The following is a 19,480-nucleotide window of genomic DNA, read 5'->3' as shown; positions in this document are numbered from 1 at the left end:
ATATTTAACGTTATTTAGATGAGAAAAGGAGTCCTTGCGAGTGTTCGCGATACAAGTGTTATTGTCTCTATCTCTAACGAGTTTGCTTTCGACGACGAGAGATAACACAAAGGCAAGCACGAACGGAAAGAGATTTCGAGATAAAATCAAGCTCGCGACGGGAAAAGATAACTCTTGTTCGAGTGAGTAGGCGAGGCGAGAAGCAATCGATAATCCAAAGGCTGCTGCCATTGCTGGCTGTATACGCGAATTCCCACGCATAAACGAGAGCGGACAATACTAAGTACGTGCCTACGTGACCGAGAGCGTAGAAACGAAAACGTGGTTTGGAAACGAACGCGTTATACTTATCAACCTACATATGTATATCCGTATGTACGCGTATACGTATATTCGAGACGCCGGATAACCCTACGCCTACCCAAAGAATTTGTTTGAATTGAAATCCACCGACAGAACTTTGCCGACTATACTAACTCCTTGCGGAATATTCGCCATTGCTAGCGAGAACTCGTACCAGAAAGAAGAAGTACAAGGAGAAGAAGGAGGAGGAGGAGGAAACATTCGTTTCGCTAAAATAATCGAGAATCGATAATAGTAAGAAGAGTTCGAATAATCAGGTAGTTTGGAAAGAATTCACACATTTGATGAACCTTTATATCATTTTCCATGACGCATGTATTTGTCCTACTTGCGTCACTGCGAGACTTCTTTTCCGTTCGCTTTCGAAGCGACGATTTTGAAAGCGAGATCGGTTGTTCGTCGCTCTAGATCGTTCATTTATTTGTGAGAAAGAAAAACCATGAGAGAATGAAAATGAGGAGGGAAATGTTTCAGTGAATAGTCTAGGGAACGATCGCTTTGCAATTACTTCAAAATTCTTCGTCCGAATAATAAACCGACATAAAGAAATATAAACCACTTGTTATACCTATCTTTTTAATAAAACAAACAAAATTTTTTACGCGCTCATATAATTTTACTTCCGTGTATTGCCTTTGAGAATTACAACAGAAGTGGTCATTGTCACTGATCAATATCGCAGAAAGGATCAATATTCTAAATATCAAATCGTTATCTCAACACAATATCGTTACGTCTTATCGTACTAGGTAATACAACAGGTATCTATTTAGAAAGAAAAAGCAATCTCCGTCAATTCGATCATTCGCATAGAAAAGATATAATTCTATTTACCAGATATGCATCATTTAGAACATCATTAGCTAAAGAAGGAAACGGTATAAAATATCAATTAATCCTTTCAACCTTAACGAAATGCGCACAATCTGTTCAGCTTGTCGTTTCAAAGAGAGAAAGACGGACAGACGGAGAGAGAGAGAGAGAGAAGCAGATAGAGAGAAAGAGAGAGAAAGGGAGAGAGAGAAATTAAAGAGCTCTCTTATTAATCGCTTCTATCGTTCTTACGAAAATTCCTCGTAAGCAACGTCCATAATATCGATAATGCCTTGCTTCCAACGCACCATAACGAGTCGATTACGTCGATTTTTTCGACCTTCTTCATTGCACGCGCATTCCACACGAATGATCGTATCGCGGGCCTTGAATATCAAACAAATCGTACGCATTAGGAGCGTTCTTAAGTAATAAGAGAAATTGAAGCGATCGGAAAGTACTAGCTAATCGTCGATTCTACTCGATCGCGTCGAGTAAGACAAAAAGATGCCACGAACGATCGTATTGCCACGTGAATAGATGTAGAAGTAAAGTGAATAAAGATGGAAATAATGAATGAAAATTGAATGGTCATAAACCCAATTGTCAGTTGCATCGATAACTTTTATAAATAAAATTGTCTCCTATATAAAAAAAAAAATCATTCCTCTAAACCAGTTTTGTATTTTTCGTCCCTAAATGTCAGTTTAAAGTTCGTATATTTTCTCGTGCAAAAATTTATCAATGATGTTGACATATTCAAGCGGTTCGCTATATCATGCCATTCTCAAATCGTCGCTCCTTTAATTTGACTTCAATTGATTTTCATATTAACGATAGTATAATAATCATAAAGAAAAGTTAAGATAAATACAGACGATCTATAGTAATGATCACTCGAAAAATTTTATATCACGCACGCAGATATGGGCGCACACGGACAAAGGAAAATGTAGAAAAGTCATCGACGTAGACCGATCAGTGCTTTAACGAACGCTTACACGCTCGCTTATAGTTCGTATCTAATTTGGTCGAGCGACCGAGCCAAAAAGTATGTGTACTACATGGCGCACGATCGACATCGAGGGAAAGAGATAGAAAGAGAGAGAGAGAAAGAAAATGCCGACTTCTCTCTATTTTATCTTATCTGCAGCGCGCTAGCGTACGGCCATGAATTTTTTAGCTGTGGTTGTTTTTGAAAAGACAAATAAAACAGCGATATCTACGAAAGTATTTGATTATCAGGGCACGAGGCGAACTAAGAAACTCAAAATCGAAGCACCTGTGTATTCTCCGCGATAACGGCCTCTTTACCCGTTCGTACTCGATTATTTTCAGAAACATCTCGGATACCGTCGATTGATCATACGACTATGAACGCTCACGATTTCCCATGAATGGACAGATAGTCTTATCTGTCTATTTTTAATTCACGCCGTCATGACCGACGCGCGCATTACGAAAATGTAAATACTTCTCTCTCTCTCTCTCTCTCTCTCTCTCTCTCTCTCTCTCTCTCTCTCTCTCTCACTCTCTTTACATGAAACTTTAACAAATAATAAAGATTTTCTTTTTGGGTTTTCTATAAAAATATTATTCTCAATTTTATCGAGAATAATTTGCTTTGCAAAAAAGTCACAGGCATCGTTGATTGATTTCAACGAATAAACTTAATTAGAAGGGAATATTATAATGGAAACGATAAATCATTTACAATGAGATTATTTGGACACATTTTGTTGAATACGTTAATTAATGCTGCTCGTTGTATACTCGTATGATGTATCAAAGCCAAAATCGAACTATTCTATTATATTAATCGAGTGTTTCGGATCAATAGGCCGTAACCAGTAGAAATATTTTTGGATAGAAAATAAAAAGAGGAATATCTCGAAACAATCGTGAAACGCTTTCTCAAGACAACGAACGTTCCTCGATTTCTTTACGTCGTGTAACGTATTATCGATTCGAAAGCACGCGCGTGATACGATCCGGCTGTCCAATTGATCCGAACAAAATAATAGACGTGTCTTTTCGAAATCAGCATCCTAAAGTTACTTACTTATCCCTTATTTACTATCTATAGTACGAGCATTTCGATCAATCAAAAGAATCGATTCGAAAATCACTTTATATGCCTTACCTCTCATACTTGACTTGCATAGAATGAGCAGAGTTGTCCTTCCAATAATTCTGTGTCTCCATCATCTTGAAGCATAGAACGAGGTGGCGTAAGCAATGTCCTTAAACAGTACGTGAAAACGTACGTCACTTTTTCTAATTCGTTTCGATAAACCCAACGGCGATCCTCTTACTCCACTTACTTTGTTTAGTGCTTGAAAAAATAGAAGAGCGTGAGGAAGAGCGAAGCTCCTCTCTTCGTTGAAAAATATAGGTATCTTTGCAGGAAAGCTACCTCGATTATCGCGACTAAGACGAAAAAAAGGAATAAAAAAGAGGGAGACTCGTATGCATGGGATTAATTGGAATGAGAGTCAAGGATCGTCTCTTCGTAGGAAAGGGCCGTGATATTAATTCTTTCTCTCTCTCCTTAATCGATCGCCCGCGCACCGTAACACGACTAGACTAGACTCGCCTCTGCAAATTCACTGACATATTCGCGCGAAAACCATGCAGCGTACTGAAAGCGGCCGGTGTTCGGAGGAATGGCCCACGACTTCTTCGTGTTCAGTTTCGCCGCGAAGTTCGTACTGGCGCCCTCTCTCTCTCTCTCCCTCCCGCCCTCTCCCACGCTTTCCCTCTCTTTCGTTTACTCGTGCGCGCGCAACAGCGATTACCGCCGCGCGTCTGGAAAAATAAAGACACTTTGAAAAGTTCTAATAAAAGAATCGCCCGCGTGTGGATAAAAAAAATTCATTAACAACAAAAATATTAGAGTTCGGTACGATGCTGTGGCAATCACCGTTGTGGCTCACCGAGTGTACGTGTCGATAAGGCCGTTGACTCGTTCGACCGAGAAATTCCGCGCGATACGTTCTACAGAGAGAGGGAGGACAGAGGGAGAGAGAGGGAGAGAGAGAGAGAAAGAAAGAGAAAGAGGATGAGAAAAGGGAATGAGTAAGAGAAGGGATATTGCAGGGCCGTAGAAAATCTGACAATCTTACATATTCTCTATCTCCTCGAAGAGATGTCAAAATATTTATAGAACGCGCACACTCTTTTAATCGCGAGTAACCTTCTACCTTACGCACTCGAGTCTGAGAGCGGGAGCGAATAAAGAACGGTAAGAAACGCGTGCCGTTAACTCCATGAAACACCTTTCGCTTATAATGCGAGGCGCCCCTGCAAACTACTCGTTCCTTCGCTCACTAGCTCGTCCACTCGATATCTCTCGAGTGGGAGAGAGCGAACTCGAGTTGCGCGTTTCAGGCGCGAATGCATCTAGCTCGGTGCCCTATCCATTCTTATTTTCTTCTGGCCGAACGATCTTGCGTTCTTTGATAAGGGAATTTATGATTTTCCGATAATTGTTTCTAAAGATTGAGTTTACCATGTTTTTTAGTAGATACGTATTCTGCGATTAGAGACTTAATTAAAACTTGATTCGATAATAGGAATTTAATGTTATACATATTTACGAAATGCCAACAAATCGTTTCATCGTATTATTTTTGTCAGGAATGACGTTACAAGGAAATAACTTACTGGTAACAACATGTGAATATTTAGAAAAAGAAATTCCGGCCAGGTTATCTTCACTAGGTGCCATTATCAATGCACGACGTGTAACGCGATAAACCAGTGTTCGCACGGCTTCTCGCTGATAAAATTACGTATAACGATATAGAATTCCGAAATAGATTTGGCGACATGCTTACTCGTTAGCACTATATACGCACATTCGTCGTTGCACTTACGATATCCAAAATACAACAAAAAGAAAATTAAAGTGGATTTCCACATTGCCCTATATCACATATATCCCTCACAGATCTAGCAAACGGTATACATACTACTATACATAACATGACCATCAAAAAGTCACTCGCACGCTTCTTTTTTCATATCTCTCGTTGGAAAATAAATCCAAACGTGCCGAACATCGATATATGTACGTATATACGACACACACACACACCTAACCTATGCATCTACATCATGCGTTTTAGAAGGAACGAGAAACAAGTTTCAGGATTTCTTTTAAGTCCATAAAGTATTTTTAAATTGTAGACATTCTCGCGTAACCATGATTCGACGTTACGTGAATTCGAGAGAATTCTCGAACAGTTTCAATGAAGATGATAGAGAAAAAGGAGCAGAAGGGAGGAAACAGTTGGAAAATGGGAACTTTCTATGTGAAAGTCTATTTCAAAAGACTGCAAGTTAGGTTATTTGGATGGGGAGGAGGGTAAAGCGAGAACTCGAGACGGTACTGACCACAAGGCAAACTCACGACAGAGTGCAGTATGTTGCTCGGATCTGGAGAGAGGGGCGACGCGGAAAGAGAGAGGATAGTGGAAGCGAGGCAGTACCACGCTATGAGACACGTGCGCCTGACGTCACGGGGCCGGTCACGTGAGCTCCGTGTGCTCTCGGTCACGTGTCCTGTCACGCGCTCCCGCTCACCCTTTCCCGCCCGCCGCACCTGCACCGGCGCAACGACGATAATCATTTTCACTCGCTGCTTCTCTTTCTCTCTCCCTCTCTGTTCTCTTACCATACCACACCACATCTTGGCGTGTAAATACGTTTGCGCGCGCGCATAAGTGCGCTTTTCAAAGATAGCAGCACACACGCGCTACATGCCATCGCTCTTTTTTACCTACGTTCCTTAAACATCTTCTATTCTCTCTTTTCTCTGCAGCTTCGCTTTCATCTTCTTTCTTTTTCGTTGCAAGAAGCGAATCAAAAGAAAAAAATTACTTTTTGCAATAAAAAAGAATTTATTTAATCTGAATCGGCCATTTTGAATTATTTTGTGGTACGAATTGCAATCGTCGTCTCAAATTAAATGTCGATAATTACAATATTTTTTCTAACCTATACTCTTATTTTATATATCAATCAATGGTCGAAAACTCGATTTTCGTACGTGTATGTTCGCAAGTCGTGGCATCGTTTTGTCTCAAAAATATCCCCAAAAATATAATCGGCGTCTTCTGTGAACATTTTCTACTTCGAATTATCTTGTTTTATTTTTACTGTATCGGTGCTTCTTTCATTCTTTGACGATATACCAATTAATAATTTGCCATTAATTATATTTCATATATCACCTTTCTTATTAAATTTGATTTTCATATATATACGCACACACGCAATTAATTTTATGTGCTACTAATCAATCTTACATTTTTTAAACTTCCAAGAATTGTACATGCTAGAAAAAAAAACAGTAAAGAGAAGACAATTATATATAGGTACATACACGTAGCAGTTTTAAATCACATCAAGCTTATTATTAGATAGGAAATTGTGCTGGGATATCGATATGCGGACTAATGGCTGCGCACTCTGGTATATTTCAAAATAATTTAGCTTTTATTGATTCTATTAATATTAATTTCGAGATAATATGTCTTTCAATATGTCATTTGCATTGATACAGGAATTCTATTCTATAAATATAATTCTTAAGATTACGTTAGTGGTGCTATATTTGTGTTAGTGCATCCTTTTCCATCATCCTAAGGTAGAATATTCATTGTGTAAGAATAAATGAACGCTTTAGAATATATTTCTTTTGTTACAAATTCCACTGTTGGCACACCTGTGGTGGAAAGCTGGTTAGTCGTAACTGAATAATTTAATAATTGAAGATACAGGGCAAAACGGACAAAGGAGAAAGAAGATGTGACTATTATTGAGAAGATTAAACAAAGTACTTGCTATATTGGAATTAGTTACCGACTTATCCAGCTAGGATTTATTCATGTATAAATATAAACATCGAACACGCTCAAGCGTGAAAGGTAAATTATCCTATTTCATTCGTCAATCTAATAAGCAATCGTTATTTATAACGATAGAATACAGTACGACGTTCGTTATTTTCGTCATCAATTTTACTTATCTATAATGAGAAACGGTATTCAATACTCAAAGACGCCTGGTAAGTAATAGCTGACGAATATTGTTATTTATTATCACTATATTCTTTACAAGAATGTTTAGCTAATTCTATGTTTACCTTTTCAGGACATATGCGTCGTGAATTTGTTCATTATGGTTAACAATATAGTGTGGCATATGTACTTAGAAATATGCAAGATGGATTTTACTAGAGTCTAACAGAATTGACATCTTTTTTTTTAAGTTTATACATTTATTTTTCAATTAATCAATGTTCTTTTATCGAAACTTTCTTTCGTACTTTTCTTTCGGTTATGTATTTTTTATTGAATATGTTGTACATATATCGAATAGCTGAGCATTCTGAATTCATCCTACTCTCAGAGCATTTTTGTAACTTTATTTCTTTAATTTTGCATTAATGAATTTAATGTGGATTCTTTCAATATTTATTATTGACTTGTCATTAGTAATCGACATCATCGGAATAAGGCATAAGACTTTTATTTCATTCATTGATAAATATTTACTGAAAATCGGAGAATTTAAGTTTTACATAATCGTATAAATTACATCCTAGAACTACGAATTCTTCTATTGTCATTTCCAACTATGGACATCTTTGGAAATTTATATGCGCGGTAAACAATCATGGATATCATAAACTAATTATATTTTAATCTTTACTTTTTACCGAATATACAATTACAATTAAGTGGATAAACTATTCATTTTTTTATAAAATTTAAATATATTACACAGAGCACATTTAGTATTTTTTAAATTAATCCTCATCATACAAGTTTTTTTATTTTTATTTATAATCTATACATTAAAAATCGATAAGAAATTTAACAATTATAATATCGTGTTTCCATCTCTCTCTTTGAATTGCACAGGTGATATACGCGTATATGCGACAGTCCGAGTTACAAATGTCTTGCAACTTGAATTTCATCACTAGCATAATCTTTATCATTTCGAGTGAAGCTATATCCAGTGCCAACTGGATTATCAATGTAAATGAAGTTACGAGAAATACTTAAGAAATATAATACTTACACGATGCAAGCGTTGTTAGACTCGTTCGTTGTCCAGATAAAACACGTCCGGAGAAATGCTTGGAGGAACGAATACTGCGTACTAACGACACTTTAGTAAGGACGACTAATGTGGGAAAGTCCTGCCAAGGTTGATCTCTCCGATCGTCCCTTGTTTATTTACAAATACTTTTCATTACAAGACTTCCCCAATTCTCCGAATTGTATACACGTACGACGTATATACACACACGTAGTAACAACAATTTATCACGCTCGACCGGTTTTTCTTTCGTTGTTTGCCGGAAACAATAGGTAGAGGAACCTTTAAACTATTATCTATATGCTAATGTTATCTTTCTCTTTCTACGAAGAGCCTCTTGTATGTACTCAAAAACGGACAAACTTACGTGCGCGTAACGAGACTTTGCTATAATGACGATTTAAACGTTTTAAAATTAACCTTATCCTTTACTTTTATGCACGAATTATCGTCGAGAAAACATCATTTTTTGACACGATTTTTTCAAACAAAACGAAGCGCTTATTCGAAAGTTCGGAATCGTTTCCTCACTCGTTTTCTCACTCGAATATTCATCTTTAAAGCGATCTCGTTCGTCAAAATCGTTAAAAAATTATACCTGTATTTATCATTGGCGTAAACCAACATAAAACAACGAGTGATGGACTGTCAACAAAAACGGACCTTTGAACGAATCAGATGGTTGCTCTCTCTTTCTAAAAGCAGAAACTTCAAACTCAATACTTTCCTCGTACTAATACTCGAAAATAATATACATTTATATGAAAAATAATCGTACGCGGGCGCACGAACATTTTCCTTACAAATATATTTTCACGTTTACGAGCGTTATTTCTACAGATATCAAATCGAAATGATTAATTTTCACAGTTTGATGCAGCAAGATATCCGTTTAGATAGTTTTTAACTTCGTATATCATATTTTTAATGTTTCGATATTTTAATACAAATAGATCGAAACAACAAACACGTGGGGAAGCCATTGAAAAGATGACGTAACGCATACGCGCAACAGTCCATAGCTTCCTTCCTGCTGCCCAATTCGCCATTCAGAATCGTTTCGTGGCACGCGTTGCAACCGAGCTTCGTCCTCTCGTTAATTGCAATTAATTAGAATATTTTATCTAACGTACGCTCTGATTTTATATACCGATCGAATGCCGAAAACGCGATTTCCACGGGTGAATTTATCAACGTCGATCACGCACAACTGCGACATATAACTTATTCTACTGCGTTCTTTAACCTAACAACCATACAAGCCATCGTTACTTTTGATTATAGAATGGGAGAGGTACGACGTCTGGATTTTCGTCTTCAATTTTACTTATTTACAGTGAGAAATGGTGTTGGACACACGACGACGAGTGGTAAGCATTAGTCGAAAAAGGTTCTTATTTGTTATCGCTGTAATTCTTACTCGAACATTTTATCAAATCGTAACGATTAATTTTCATAATTTTATGTAGCAAGATACCCGTTTCGATAGTTTTTAACTTCGTATATCATATTTTTAACGTTTTGATATTTCTATACAAATAGATCGAAACAACAAGCACGTGGGGAAGCCATTAAAAAGATGACGTAATGCGTACTCGCGACGATACAGCTTCCTTGTTGCCGCTTAATCCGCCATTCTGAATCAGTTCGTGGCACGTGTCCCAACCAAACTTCGTCCTCTCGTTAATTGCAGGTAATTAAAATATTTTATTTAACGTGCACCATTATTTTATATACCGATCGAATGCCGAAAACGCGATTTTTCCGATAAAATTTGTTAACATCGGTCGCGCCCAACTGCGAATCGTAAATTGTACCGCGTTCCTTAACCTAACATAACCATATAAGCAATCGTTATTTACGAACGTACAACGGAAGAGCTACGACGTTCGCATTTTCCTCATCAATTTTACTTATATACAATAAGAAATAGTGTTCGACACACAACGACGATTGGTAAGCGTTAGTTGAAAAAGATTATTATTTATTATCGCAATAGTCTCTACATGAACGTTTAGTTATACAGGCGTCCAATTGAAACGAATAATTTTTACAGTTTGGTGTAACAAGATATCCGTTTAGATAGTTTTTAACTTCGTATATCATATTTTTAACGTTTCGATATTCTCATACAAATAGATCGAAACAACAAACACGCGGGGAAGCCATTGGAATGATGACGTATGTATACGCGCGACGGTCCATAGCTTCCTTCCTGCCGCTTAATCCGCCATTCTAAATTGTTTCGTGCCAAGCGTTGCACTCGAGCTTCGTCCTCTCGTTAATTAGAATTATTAGTTAATTAGAATATTTTATCTAACGTTCACTCAGATTTTATACAGCGATGAATACCAAAAATGCCATTTCCGCGAATGAATTTATTAATAACGATCACGCTCAACTGCGAAATATAACTTATTCTACTGCGTTCCTTAACCTAACATAATCATCTAAGCCATCGTTTTTTCGATTATAGAATGGAAGAGGTACGATGTCCGGATTATCAATTTTACTTACGTACAATAAGAAGTGATATTCGATACAGGACGACGAGTGGTGCGCATTAGTTAAAAAATATTGTTATTGTCACTAATCTTTTCGGGAAGGTTTAGTTAATTCTATATTTACCTTTTCAGGACGTAGATTCTGTGAATTTGTTCGTGAGCGTTAACGATACAGTGTGCCCTGTGTTCCTAGAAAGAAGCAAGATGGATTCGGCTAGAGTTCAACAGAGTAGACGTCTTCCGTTTAAGTTTATACATTCATTCTTCGATTAAGCAGTGTTCTTTCAGAGAAACTTCTTTTAGTAATTTGCCGTCAGAGTATATTTTTTGTTCGATTGTACATTTTTTGGGAAGTGCGTTTTATATACGTGGAATAGTTGATAATTCGGGGTTCATTCAAATTGAATAACGTTGATTTAACATTGTTTCTTTAATTTTACATTAGTGGATTTTATATGGATTCTTTCAACCTTCATCGTCGTCATGTGATTAATAATCGACATCATCAGGATAGGGAGGAGTTTTGCACGGTCGTCACCGCGCAGTTGAATCTTTCTAGACGCAACCCACTTTTTATCGAGCACGTGTTTATGGTCGAGATTTGTCTCGTACCATTTTCTGTGCATTTACGCTGGTTGCTCTGCCCTCGTCCAGCATTATAAAATAACCGAGGACATTCTACTCTCCTCCTTATTTTTTAGACCTGCTTCAGATGTCGTTAATTGATCTCACGTCGAGGACGATCGATGGGAAAATCTATGTACGCGAACGCGCTTAATCTACATTATTTTAACGAGTCGTCTCGTCCGTCTTGGAATATCACTGCGAAATAAAAATTGTAGACTTTTCGTCGATAGTGCATGACAGAACGAATACTGCTTAAATCACGGAGTGGATGTATCATTCGACGGATCGTTTCCTGATTGCTGTAATGCGGTTGACAGTTCTTTAGCCGTAAGATATTTTTGAATTATTCATACTTTTACTGCAGCTGTATTTCGTTTTGTATTCTTCAGTTTATTTTATTGTGGGTTTCTCAGAAAACCGATCTTCTTGATTTCATTCTTTTTTTTTTTCTTTTTTTCTTTTTTTCTTTTTTTCTTTTTTTCTTTTTTTCGACCATTAATAGTGCAGACCTGCGCTCTACTTAGATATGATCTTAGAAGAAATTCTACAAGATATTACATAGAAATGATCTAGGAGAAATATGTAATTTCATACAGGCTTATGTACATTTTCCTTAAAAATATAGTTTTCACGCTTAGGAGCTTTATTTTGAGAGATATTAAATTGAAAAATTTATATCATATTTTTAATATTCCGATATTTTCGTACAAATAGATCGAAATGTTACAAGCACGTTGGGAAGCCATTGCAAAGGTGACGTAATGCGCAAGCGCGGCGGTCCACAGCCCCCTTGCTGCCTCAGAATCCACCATTTTGAATAATTATTGGCACGTGTTACGACCAAGCTTTTTTCTCTCGTTGATTGCAGGTAATTAGAATATTTTATTTAACGTACACTCCTATTTTATATACCGCTAGAATATCGAAAACAATTTTCGCTGGTAAATTTATTAACATCGATCACGCTCAATTACGAAATATAACATATTTTACTACGTTCCTTAACGTAACATAACCATCTAAGTCATCGTTACTTTCAATTATAGAATGGAAGAGGTACGACGTCCAGATTTTCGTCATCAATTTTATTTATTTACAATAGTAAATGGTGTTCGACACACAACAACGACTGGTAAGCGTTAGTTGAAAAAAATAGTTATTTATTGTCACTATAATATTTTCGAGAACGTTTACTTAATTCTATATTTACTTTTTCAGGATGTAGACGTGATTTCTTTCGTTATTGTTGACATTACATCGTGGCTAGTTTTCTTAAAAATAAGCATGATGAATTTAGTTACATTCGAACAGAATTGACATCTTGACAGTACGAACGCTACTTAAATCGTGGAAGGAAGCGTTCCTTGATCTAACAACCAGCTAAGGAATCATTATTTTCGATGATAGAAAGAAAGAAGTATGAAGTTCAAAATTTTCGTCATCAGTTTTACTTATCTATGATAAGCAATGGTATTGGACACAGGACGACAACTGATAAGCAATAGTTGACATATATTATTATTTATTTTCACGTTACCCTTTACGATAACGTTTAGCTAATTCTACATTTATTTTTTCAGGGTATAGGCATTGCGATTTCGTCCGTTATTGTTAACAATACATCGTGGCCCGTGTTCCTTGAAATAAGCATGGTGAATTTAGTTACAGTCGAACAGAATTGACATCTGTTTACACATTCATTCTTCGATTAAACAGTGTTCTGTTAACGATACTTTTACATCGGAGTATATTTTTCTTCCGATTACATTTTTCATTTAATATACATCGAGTAGCTGATAATTCAAAGTTTATTCAAGTTGGATAACGTTATCGTAACTTCATTCCTTTAATCGATGAAAAAATCTATGTAAGCGAACGCGTCTTAAACACTATTTCAACGAATCATATGGTCTCTCTTGAAATATCGCTGCGAAATAGAAACGATAGGTTTTTCGTCGATAGTATACGACAGAACGAACACTGCTTAAATCGAGATATATGTGTTAATTGGGTCGTGGATTCCCGGATAGCAGTTCCTAAGTATCACGCTCGTTAGAGCAAGATGGTTCTTTATTCTCTTGTCTGATGAGGAATACTTAACATTTTGATATTTTTATTATAACACTATTTTTATTAACTTTGTTAATTTTTTTTTTTTTTCTTTTAGGAAGCCTATATTGTAATTTCGTTCTACTGTTTGGATACGGATAAAAGAACAATTCAACGCTCTAGTTGGAAATGGTCTTTGTAAAATTGCGACTCATGGTTAGCATTGTTTAATGATATTTTAGTATTTTTTATCGCCATGTACTTTATTATAGGTTTCAATACTGCATTTTTATTATTTTCCTAAAATAGGAAAGCCTCCTTCCTCTAGGATTTATCATGAATATGAAGATGAGAAAGGAAAGGAAAGGAAAGGAGCCAGGAAGATGCGATGGAAGCAATAACGAAGGATGGAATCTTGAAGAATCTTCCATTGGGTTAAAATCAGCAGGAAAACAACGCTTCCTTCATTTTACCGAACCGAAAGAAGACTCGCCTCTCCTTCGTGCGTATTGCTTCTTTAAATCTGCTTAAGCTCCAACGTTCTACGTAATTCTCGGCGATTTTGCGCACCCCTAAGCGTTTCTGCGTGACACCCTAAGCAATCCTGCGATACCCTGAGCGTTTCTGCGATACCCTGAGCGTTTCTGCGACACCCTGAGCGTTTCTGCGACACCCTGAGCGTTTCTGCGACACCCTGAGCGTTTCTGCGATACTACCTTGAGCGTACCTTGGATACCCTAAGCGATCTTGCATGATACCCTGAGCGTTTCTGCGACACCCTCAGCGTACCTGCGCAATCCCTAACGTCGTATTCTGTTCAATCCTCAGCGTTTTGCGTAACCACCAGCATTTCAAACGATTCCCCTGCTTTAGTCTTGCGCATAATTGCGATGTTTTACGAAAAATTACAAGATAGAAACAAATTTGTTAGAATCATTGTTATAATATTGTTGGAGTTTATAGAGCGTTGAAAAAATGAAACTTCAATTGGAAGGTAGTACATCAGTTGATTTTTTCTTTCCGGAATGTTAACATAAAATTGTTTTATACTTCACAAGATATTACGTGCGGCATAATTGTAAATTACGTGCGGCATAATTGTAAAGTGATAGAAAGCATACATAAATTTGATGCGTTAAGAGAATTTTAGACCACCGTTGGGCGTATCGAAAACCGTCGTCCAGTATTTATCCGTAACAACAAACATCTTTTTAGACAATTCTTAGGATATCGCGTGATCCCAGCTTCGCGAATAATTGAAATGCTCATATACTAAAAAAGAAAAAATATTTTTATCATTGTAATAAGAAAGCGTCGAAAAAAAAGGAAGGCAGTATGTAAGCAGATTTCTGTTCTGCGAAACGTTCGATTAAAATTATTTTCTACGTTCTACGAGCGGTATAAAGCTTGAGCGGCGGGGTTGTATTCTGTAAATATTAGTTTGATACTACCGAGCGTACATATGTAGCGTACATTGCTTAAATGATTGTAAAACGACAAAAAATAAAAATGATCTAGGTTTAGCGCGGTTCAACGCGGTCCAACGCGTGTACCGGAAATTTTAGGGCATGGTAGAGCGTTTCAACTACCGTGAATCCATTCGTGCGTAATTAAGCGTGTTGCGTAATTCCGAACAGATTGGCGTAACCCTTAGAAATATTGCGTAAACCCTAACCCTTATTTAGGTAAATTCTCTGGCTCTGCCAGACGCAACCCAGCGATTTCGCCCACTACGTCTTTTGGCGTAAGTATCCATTTGGCAAAGTATGGTTTTTTTTACACGTAAGTCCTGTCGATTTTTCGCAACGTCCAACGTGGACACCCAGAGTTTTGTCTTTTTCAGGTCATCTGCAACCTCGGAGTTATTTATTTACCTACATACTATCGAGATTACTGAAGCGATGGTATTTTTTTTTTTTTGCATAATGTTAAGGGCATTGCGTCGTTTTGAACGAATGCGCGTAATCAGCAGTTTCTTTTTTTTTTGTACGAAGCCCACCGTATCTATATAATCCTAACAGATTTTGTGTAAACCTTGGCGTGTATTCAGCCGAACTTCTGTGGTGTAACTTCGGCGTAATCCAGACGCGACCCAAAGATTTGCGGTAAGTATTTTTCTCACTTAATGCCTTTATGTTCGTTCCGTAATTCTACGCGTGTTGCGTAAATTGCATAGTATCTGCAACCCGCAGCTCATTTTCCTAGATACCAGCGAAGTTATTTAAACTGCGGCATTTTTTTTTCATAGTTCGGGATATTTTCGTTTTATCCGAAGAATCCGCGTTTTTATATAGCCTAACGTCTCTGTGTAAACCGCGGCGTGTATTTAGCTTCATTTTAGCGTGTCTACTTAACTCTAACGTTTCCACATTATCACTTGGTTATCGACCGTATTTTTTTTTTTTTACGTGATCTCTATTCGTCGCGTAATTCTTCGCGTATATTGTAATTTGGAGGGTATTTAGAATCCTATCTTATTTTCTATGATATTAGATGGGTTACTTACCCGACAGAATATTTGCATAGTCCCAGGGGTACTCCTTCCGATGAATCGTTGCAATGTCCAACTTTTTTTTTTTACAACGCCAAGCGATTTTGCGAAACGTTTGCGCGATTTGAAAGCCCTAGTGTAACGTAGCGTAACGTATTTTTACATAACGATCCCGAGATTTGTCGAAAGTACTTCTAATTTTTCTTTTTTCATAATCCTTGTCGGGGTTTTTCTTTTTGACATTCTTAACAGCTGCGTTATTCGTAGAATACTCTAAGCAGCTTATTTTCGTAGATACTAGCTAGGTTACTGAAACAACAGCATTTTTTCTTTTTTTTTTTTTTTTTTATAATTCGTGGGGCACTCGTTAGATCCGACGAATCTGCGTAAATACTAGGGTTTTACTCGTAGATGACCGTGTACTTTCATGTGTATCTGCAACTATCAGCTTATTAATCGAAGATATTACCGAGGTTATATGATCGACTGCATTTATTTTGCATGATCTGTGGGGCACTCGCGTTATTTCCGAAGAATCTGCGTAAATACTAGGGTTTTCAGGAAATGCAGCGTTTCTGTGTAATCCTTGTAGATTTGGCGTCGGTAATAGGGCGTATTTAGGTAGCTCCGAGAATGCGGCGTAATCCGATTGTTTCCGCATTACCATCCTGTGATTTCGCGTAAGTACTTGCATTTATACGTAATACTTGTGTAAATTCCTGTCGGTTTTCGATAACTCGTAGATGACCGTGTAGTTCCCGTGTATTTACAACTGTCGGCTTATTAATCGAAGATATTACCGAGGTTATTTTATCGACTGCATTTTTTTTGCATAATCCGCGGGGCACTCGTTATATCCGACGAATTTGCGTAACTACTAGCATTTTCATAAAGTCCGGCATTTCTGCGTAACCTACAGATTTTACAAAAATCTAAGTACGCAATCTACAGCGTGGGACATAACCCCACTGTCTTCGCTTTACCATCCGGTGATTAGAAGTATTTGTCCGTTTTCTTTTTAGGTAATCCCTCGGTTTTTCAATAATTCCTAACGTACCGACGTAGTTCCTAGGTTTATCAGCAATACCTAGGTTATTTTCCTAGATACTAGCGAGGTTACTTAAACGACATTTTTGGCCTCCGAGCTTTCTCCGTAATCTCATTTTTTTTCCGCATAACCATCTCGTGATTTCGCTCAAGTATATTGTTTTTCCGTAATGGATGTCGATTTTTCCTAACTCCTAGATGACCGTGTAATTTCCAGGATATCTGTAACGATCAGCTTATTAATTCTAGATATTAACGAGGTTATTTAGTCGATAGCATTTTTGAATAGTCCCTGAGGCGGTTGCATTATTTACGTAGACTATACGAACTACCAGCATCTTTATAAAGCTCATCGTTTCTGGGTAACCCTTACAGATTTTGGCTTATCCGACTGGCGATTTGAAGTATTTGTGTTTTATTTTTTATTCTTATGTAATATCTGTCTTCAATAATTACTAATATACCGACGTAATTTCTAGGTTATCCGTAGTACCCATCTTATTTCCCTAGATTCTAGAGAGGTTACTTAAACGACAACATCGTTGCATAATCCCAGGGGCATATTCGTTATTTCCTACGAATCAAGTAACGACCAGCGTCTTCATAAAGTGCAGCATTTCTGTATATCCTCATAGATTTGTCGTCAATCCTAGAACGTATTTAGGTGGCCTCCGAGCGTCAGGCGTAACGTCATAGTGTCCGCATAAGCGAATAAATTTGTTTTTACCTAACGCTTGTCAAAATGCTTGTCAATTTTGCATAATTCCTAGATGTCCGTGTAATTTCCACGGTATCTTCATCCACCAACTTACTAATCCTAGATATTAACGTAGTTATTTAATAAACAGCAATTAGCATAGTCCGTGGGGCGTTTGCGTTATTATCGAAAAATCGGCGTAACCACCAGCATTTCCATAAAGCTCGTTTCTATGTAACCCTTACAAATTTTGCAAAAATTCTAGTACGTATTATGGTGGTTTACAGTGGTTCGACGTAATTCCACAGTAATCGCATAAAAACCATTCAGTGATATGAAGTAATTATTTTTCTTATGTTCCTCTCTCTTAGGTAATCGATTGGTTTTTCCTGTTTATCTGTAATGCCCAGCTTATTTTTCTAAATATTACGTAGAATCGATAAATGACAACATATTTGCATAATCCCAGGGGCACCGCCATATGGGTGTGAACGTAAGTGTCTACGTACGAATGAGAGCGTAGAGTGCCTCTACCGGCCATTTTCTAAAACAGGTAGCAGGCCTCCGTAATATCCGTGTAATCACTCTCAGACTGATTTTAGTGTCTAATATTTGTTTCATTTTATTGTATACTATTTGCCTGATTTTATTGTATAATATTTGTCTCATTTTAATATATACTATTTGTTTAATTTTATTGCATGATATTTGTGTGATTTTATTATATAATATTAAACAGAGGAGAAACTATAAGTAGACATCAGAATTTGAATGTTTGTGATTGATCATTTATACGACGCCTTTGAATAATCGTCTAAAAAGAAAACGGTTACATCAAGCTTGCGTCTTTATTGAATAAGAGACACGACTGAGCTTCGATGACATTCCGCCTGCAGTACGTCTGATTTGCGTTCAGTATTCTATCAGACTTCCTTCTGTTTCATGTTAAATTATGCGGCATAAGCTGTGGAAAGATTGTAAAAGAGACGTATAAGAACTGTATGACAGTTGTGCAAAAATTGTGTGAGATGTCCAAAATGTGTGTAAAAGTTGTGTGAGACTTACATAAAAGGTGCGTACAACTTGTGAGAAAATTCTATAAAAGTTGTAGAAAAAGTATTATCTGAAGGTTGTGTCTGAGGTTGTGTCTGAGGTTGTGTCTGAAGGTTGTGTTTGAAGGTTGGGTCTGAGGTTGTGTCTGCAGGTTGTGTCTGAAGGTAGTGTCTGAAGGTTGGGTCTGAGGTTGCGTCTGAAGGTTGTGTCCGAAGGTTGCGTCCGAAGGTTGGGTCTGAGGTTGTGTCTGCAGGTTGTGTCTGAAGGTAGTGTCTGAAGGTTGGGTCTGAGGTTGCGTCTGAAGGTTGTGTCCGAAGGTTGCGTCCGAAGGTTGTGTCTGAGGTTGCGTCTGAAGGTTGTGTCTGCAGGTTGTGTTTGAAGGTTGTGTCCGAGGTTGCGTCTGAAGGTTGTGTCTGAAGGTTGTGTCTGAAGGTTGTGTCCGAGGTTGTGTCTGAAGGTTGTGTCTGAAGGTTGTGTCCGAGGTTGTGTTTGAAGGTTGTGTCCAGGGTTGTGTCTGAAGGTTGTGTCCGAGGTTGTGTCTGAAGGTTGTGTCCGGGGTTGTGTCCGAGGTTGTGTCCGCGGTTGCGACTGAAGGTTTTTTCTGCAGAGTAGGTTGCGTCTGGGTTGCGTCTGGGTTGCGTCTGGGTTGCGTCTGGGTTGCGTCTGGGTTGCGTCTGGGTTGCGTCTGGGTTGCGTCTGGGTTGCGTCTGGGTTGCGTCT

General features: G+C 37.6%; 1 protein-coding gene and 1 long non-coding RNA gene across 10 annotated transcripts in view; one reads left to right on the top strand and one right to left on the bottom strand.

The window, feature by feature from the left end:
• LOC127063801 (hairy/enhancer-of-split related with YRPW motif-like protein) overlaps nt 1-5,604 on the bottom strand; it is a 28,874-nt gene extending 23,270 nt beyond the window's left edge. The window contains exons 1-2 of one of the 2 annotated variants that reach the window (XM_050994016.1): nt 3,501-5,604; nt 3,320-3,384 (exon numbers count right to left, since the gene is read on the bottom strand). In XM_050994016.1, coding sequence (XP_050849973.1) covers nt 3,320-3,384 — 65 coding nt within the window. In that variant the 5' untranslated portion in view covers nt 3,501-5,604. Of the gene's footprint in view, nt 1-3,319; nt 3,420-3,500 lie in introns of both variants that reach the window. The other variant, XM_050994015.1, reaches the window with a different exon arrangement.
• LOC127063805 (uncharacterized) overlaps nt 1-19,194 on the top strand; it is a 30,898-nt gene extending 11,704 nt beyond the window's left edge. The window contains exons 1-11 of one of the 8 annotated variants that reach the window (XR_007781487.1): nt 9,332-9,662; nt 9,835-9,985; nt 10,769-10,848; nt 10,929-11,750; nt 12,138-12,291; nt 12,470-12,555; nt 12,642-13,688; nt 13,782-15,577; nt 17,386-17,414; nt 17,490-19,128; nt 19,180-19,194. This is a non-coding gene — a long non-coding RNA (uncharacterized LOC127063805). The other 7 variants (XR_007781484.1, XR_007781483.1, XR_007781485.1 and 4 more) reach the window with 7 other exon arrangements.
• Nucleotides 19,195-19,480: the final 286 nt, after the last annotated feature.

This window comes from Vespula vulgaris, chromosome 5 (assembly GCF_905475345.1).
Source record: "Vespula vulgaris chromosome 5, iyVesVulg1.1, whole genome shotgun sequence".
NCBI classification, from domain to species: domain Eukaryota; kingdom Metazoa; phylum Arthropoda; class Insecta; order Hymenoptera; family Vespidae; genus Vespula; species Vespula vulgaris.
The sequence above is the reverse complement of the archived record's forward strand: the minus strand, read 5'-3'. Positions and strand labels throughout refer to the sequence as shown.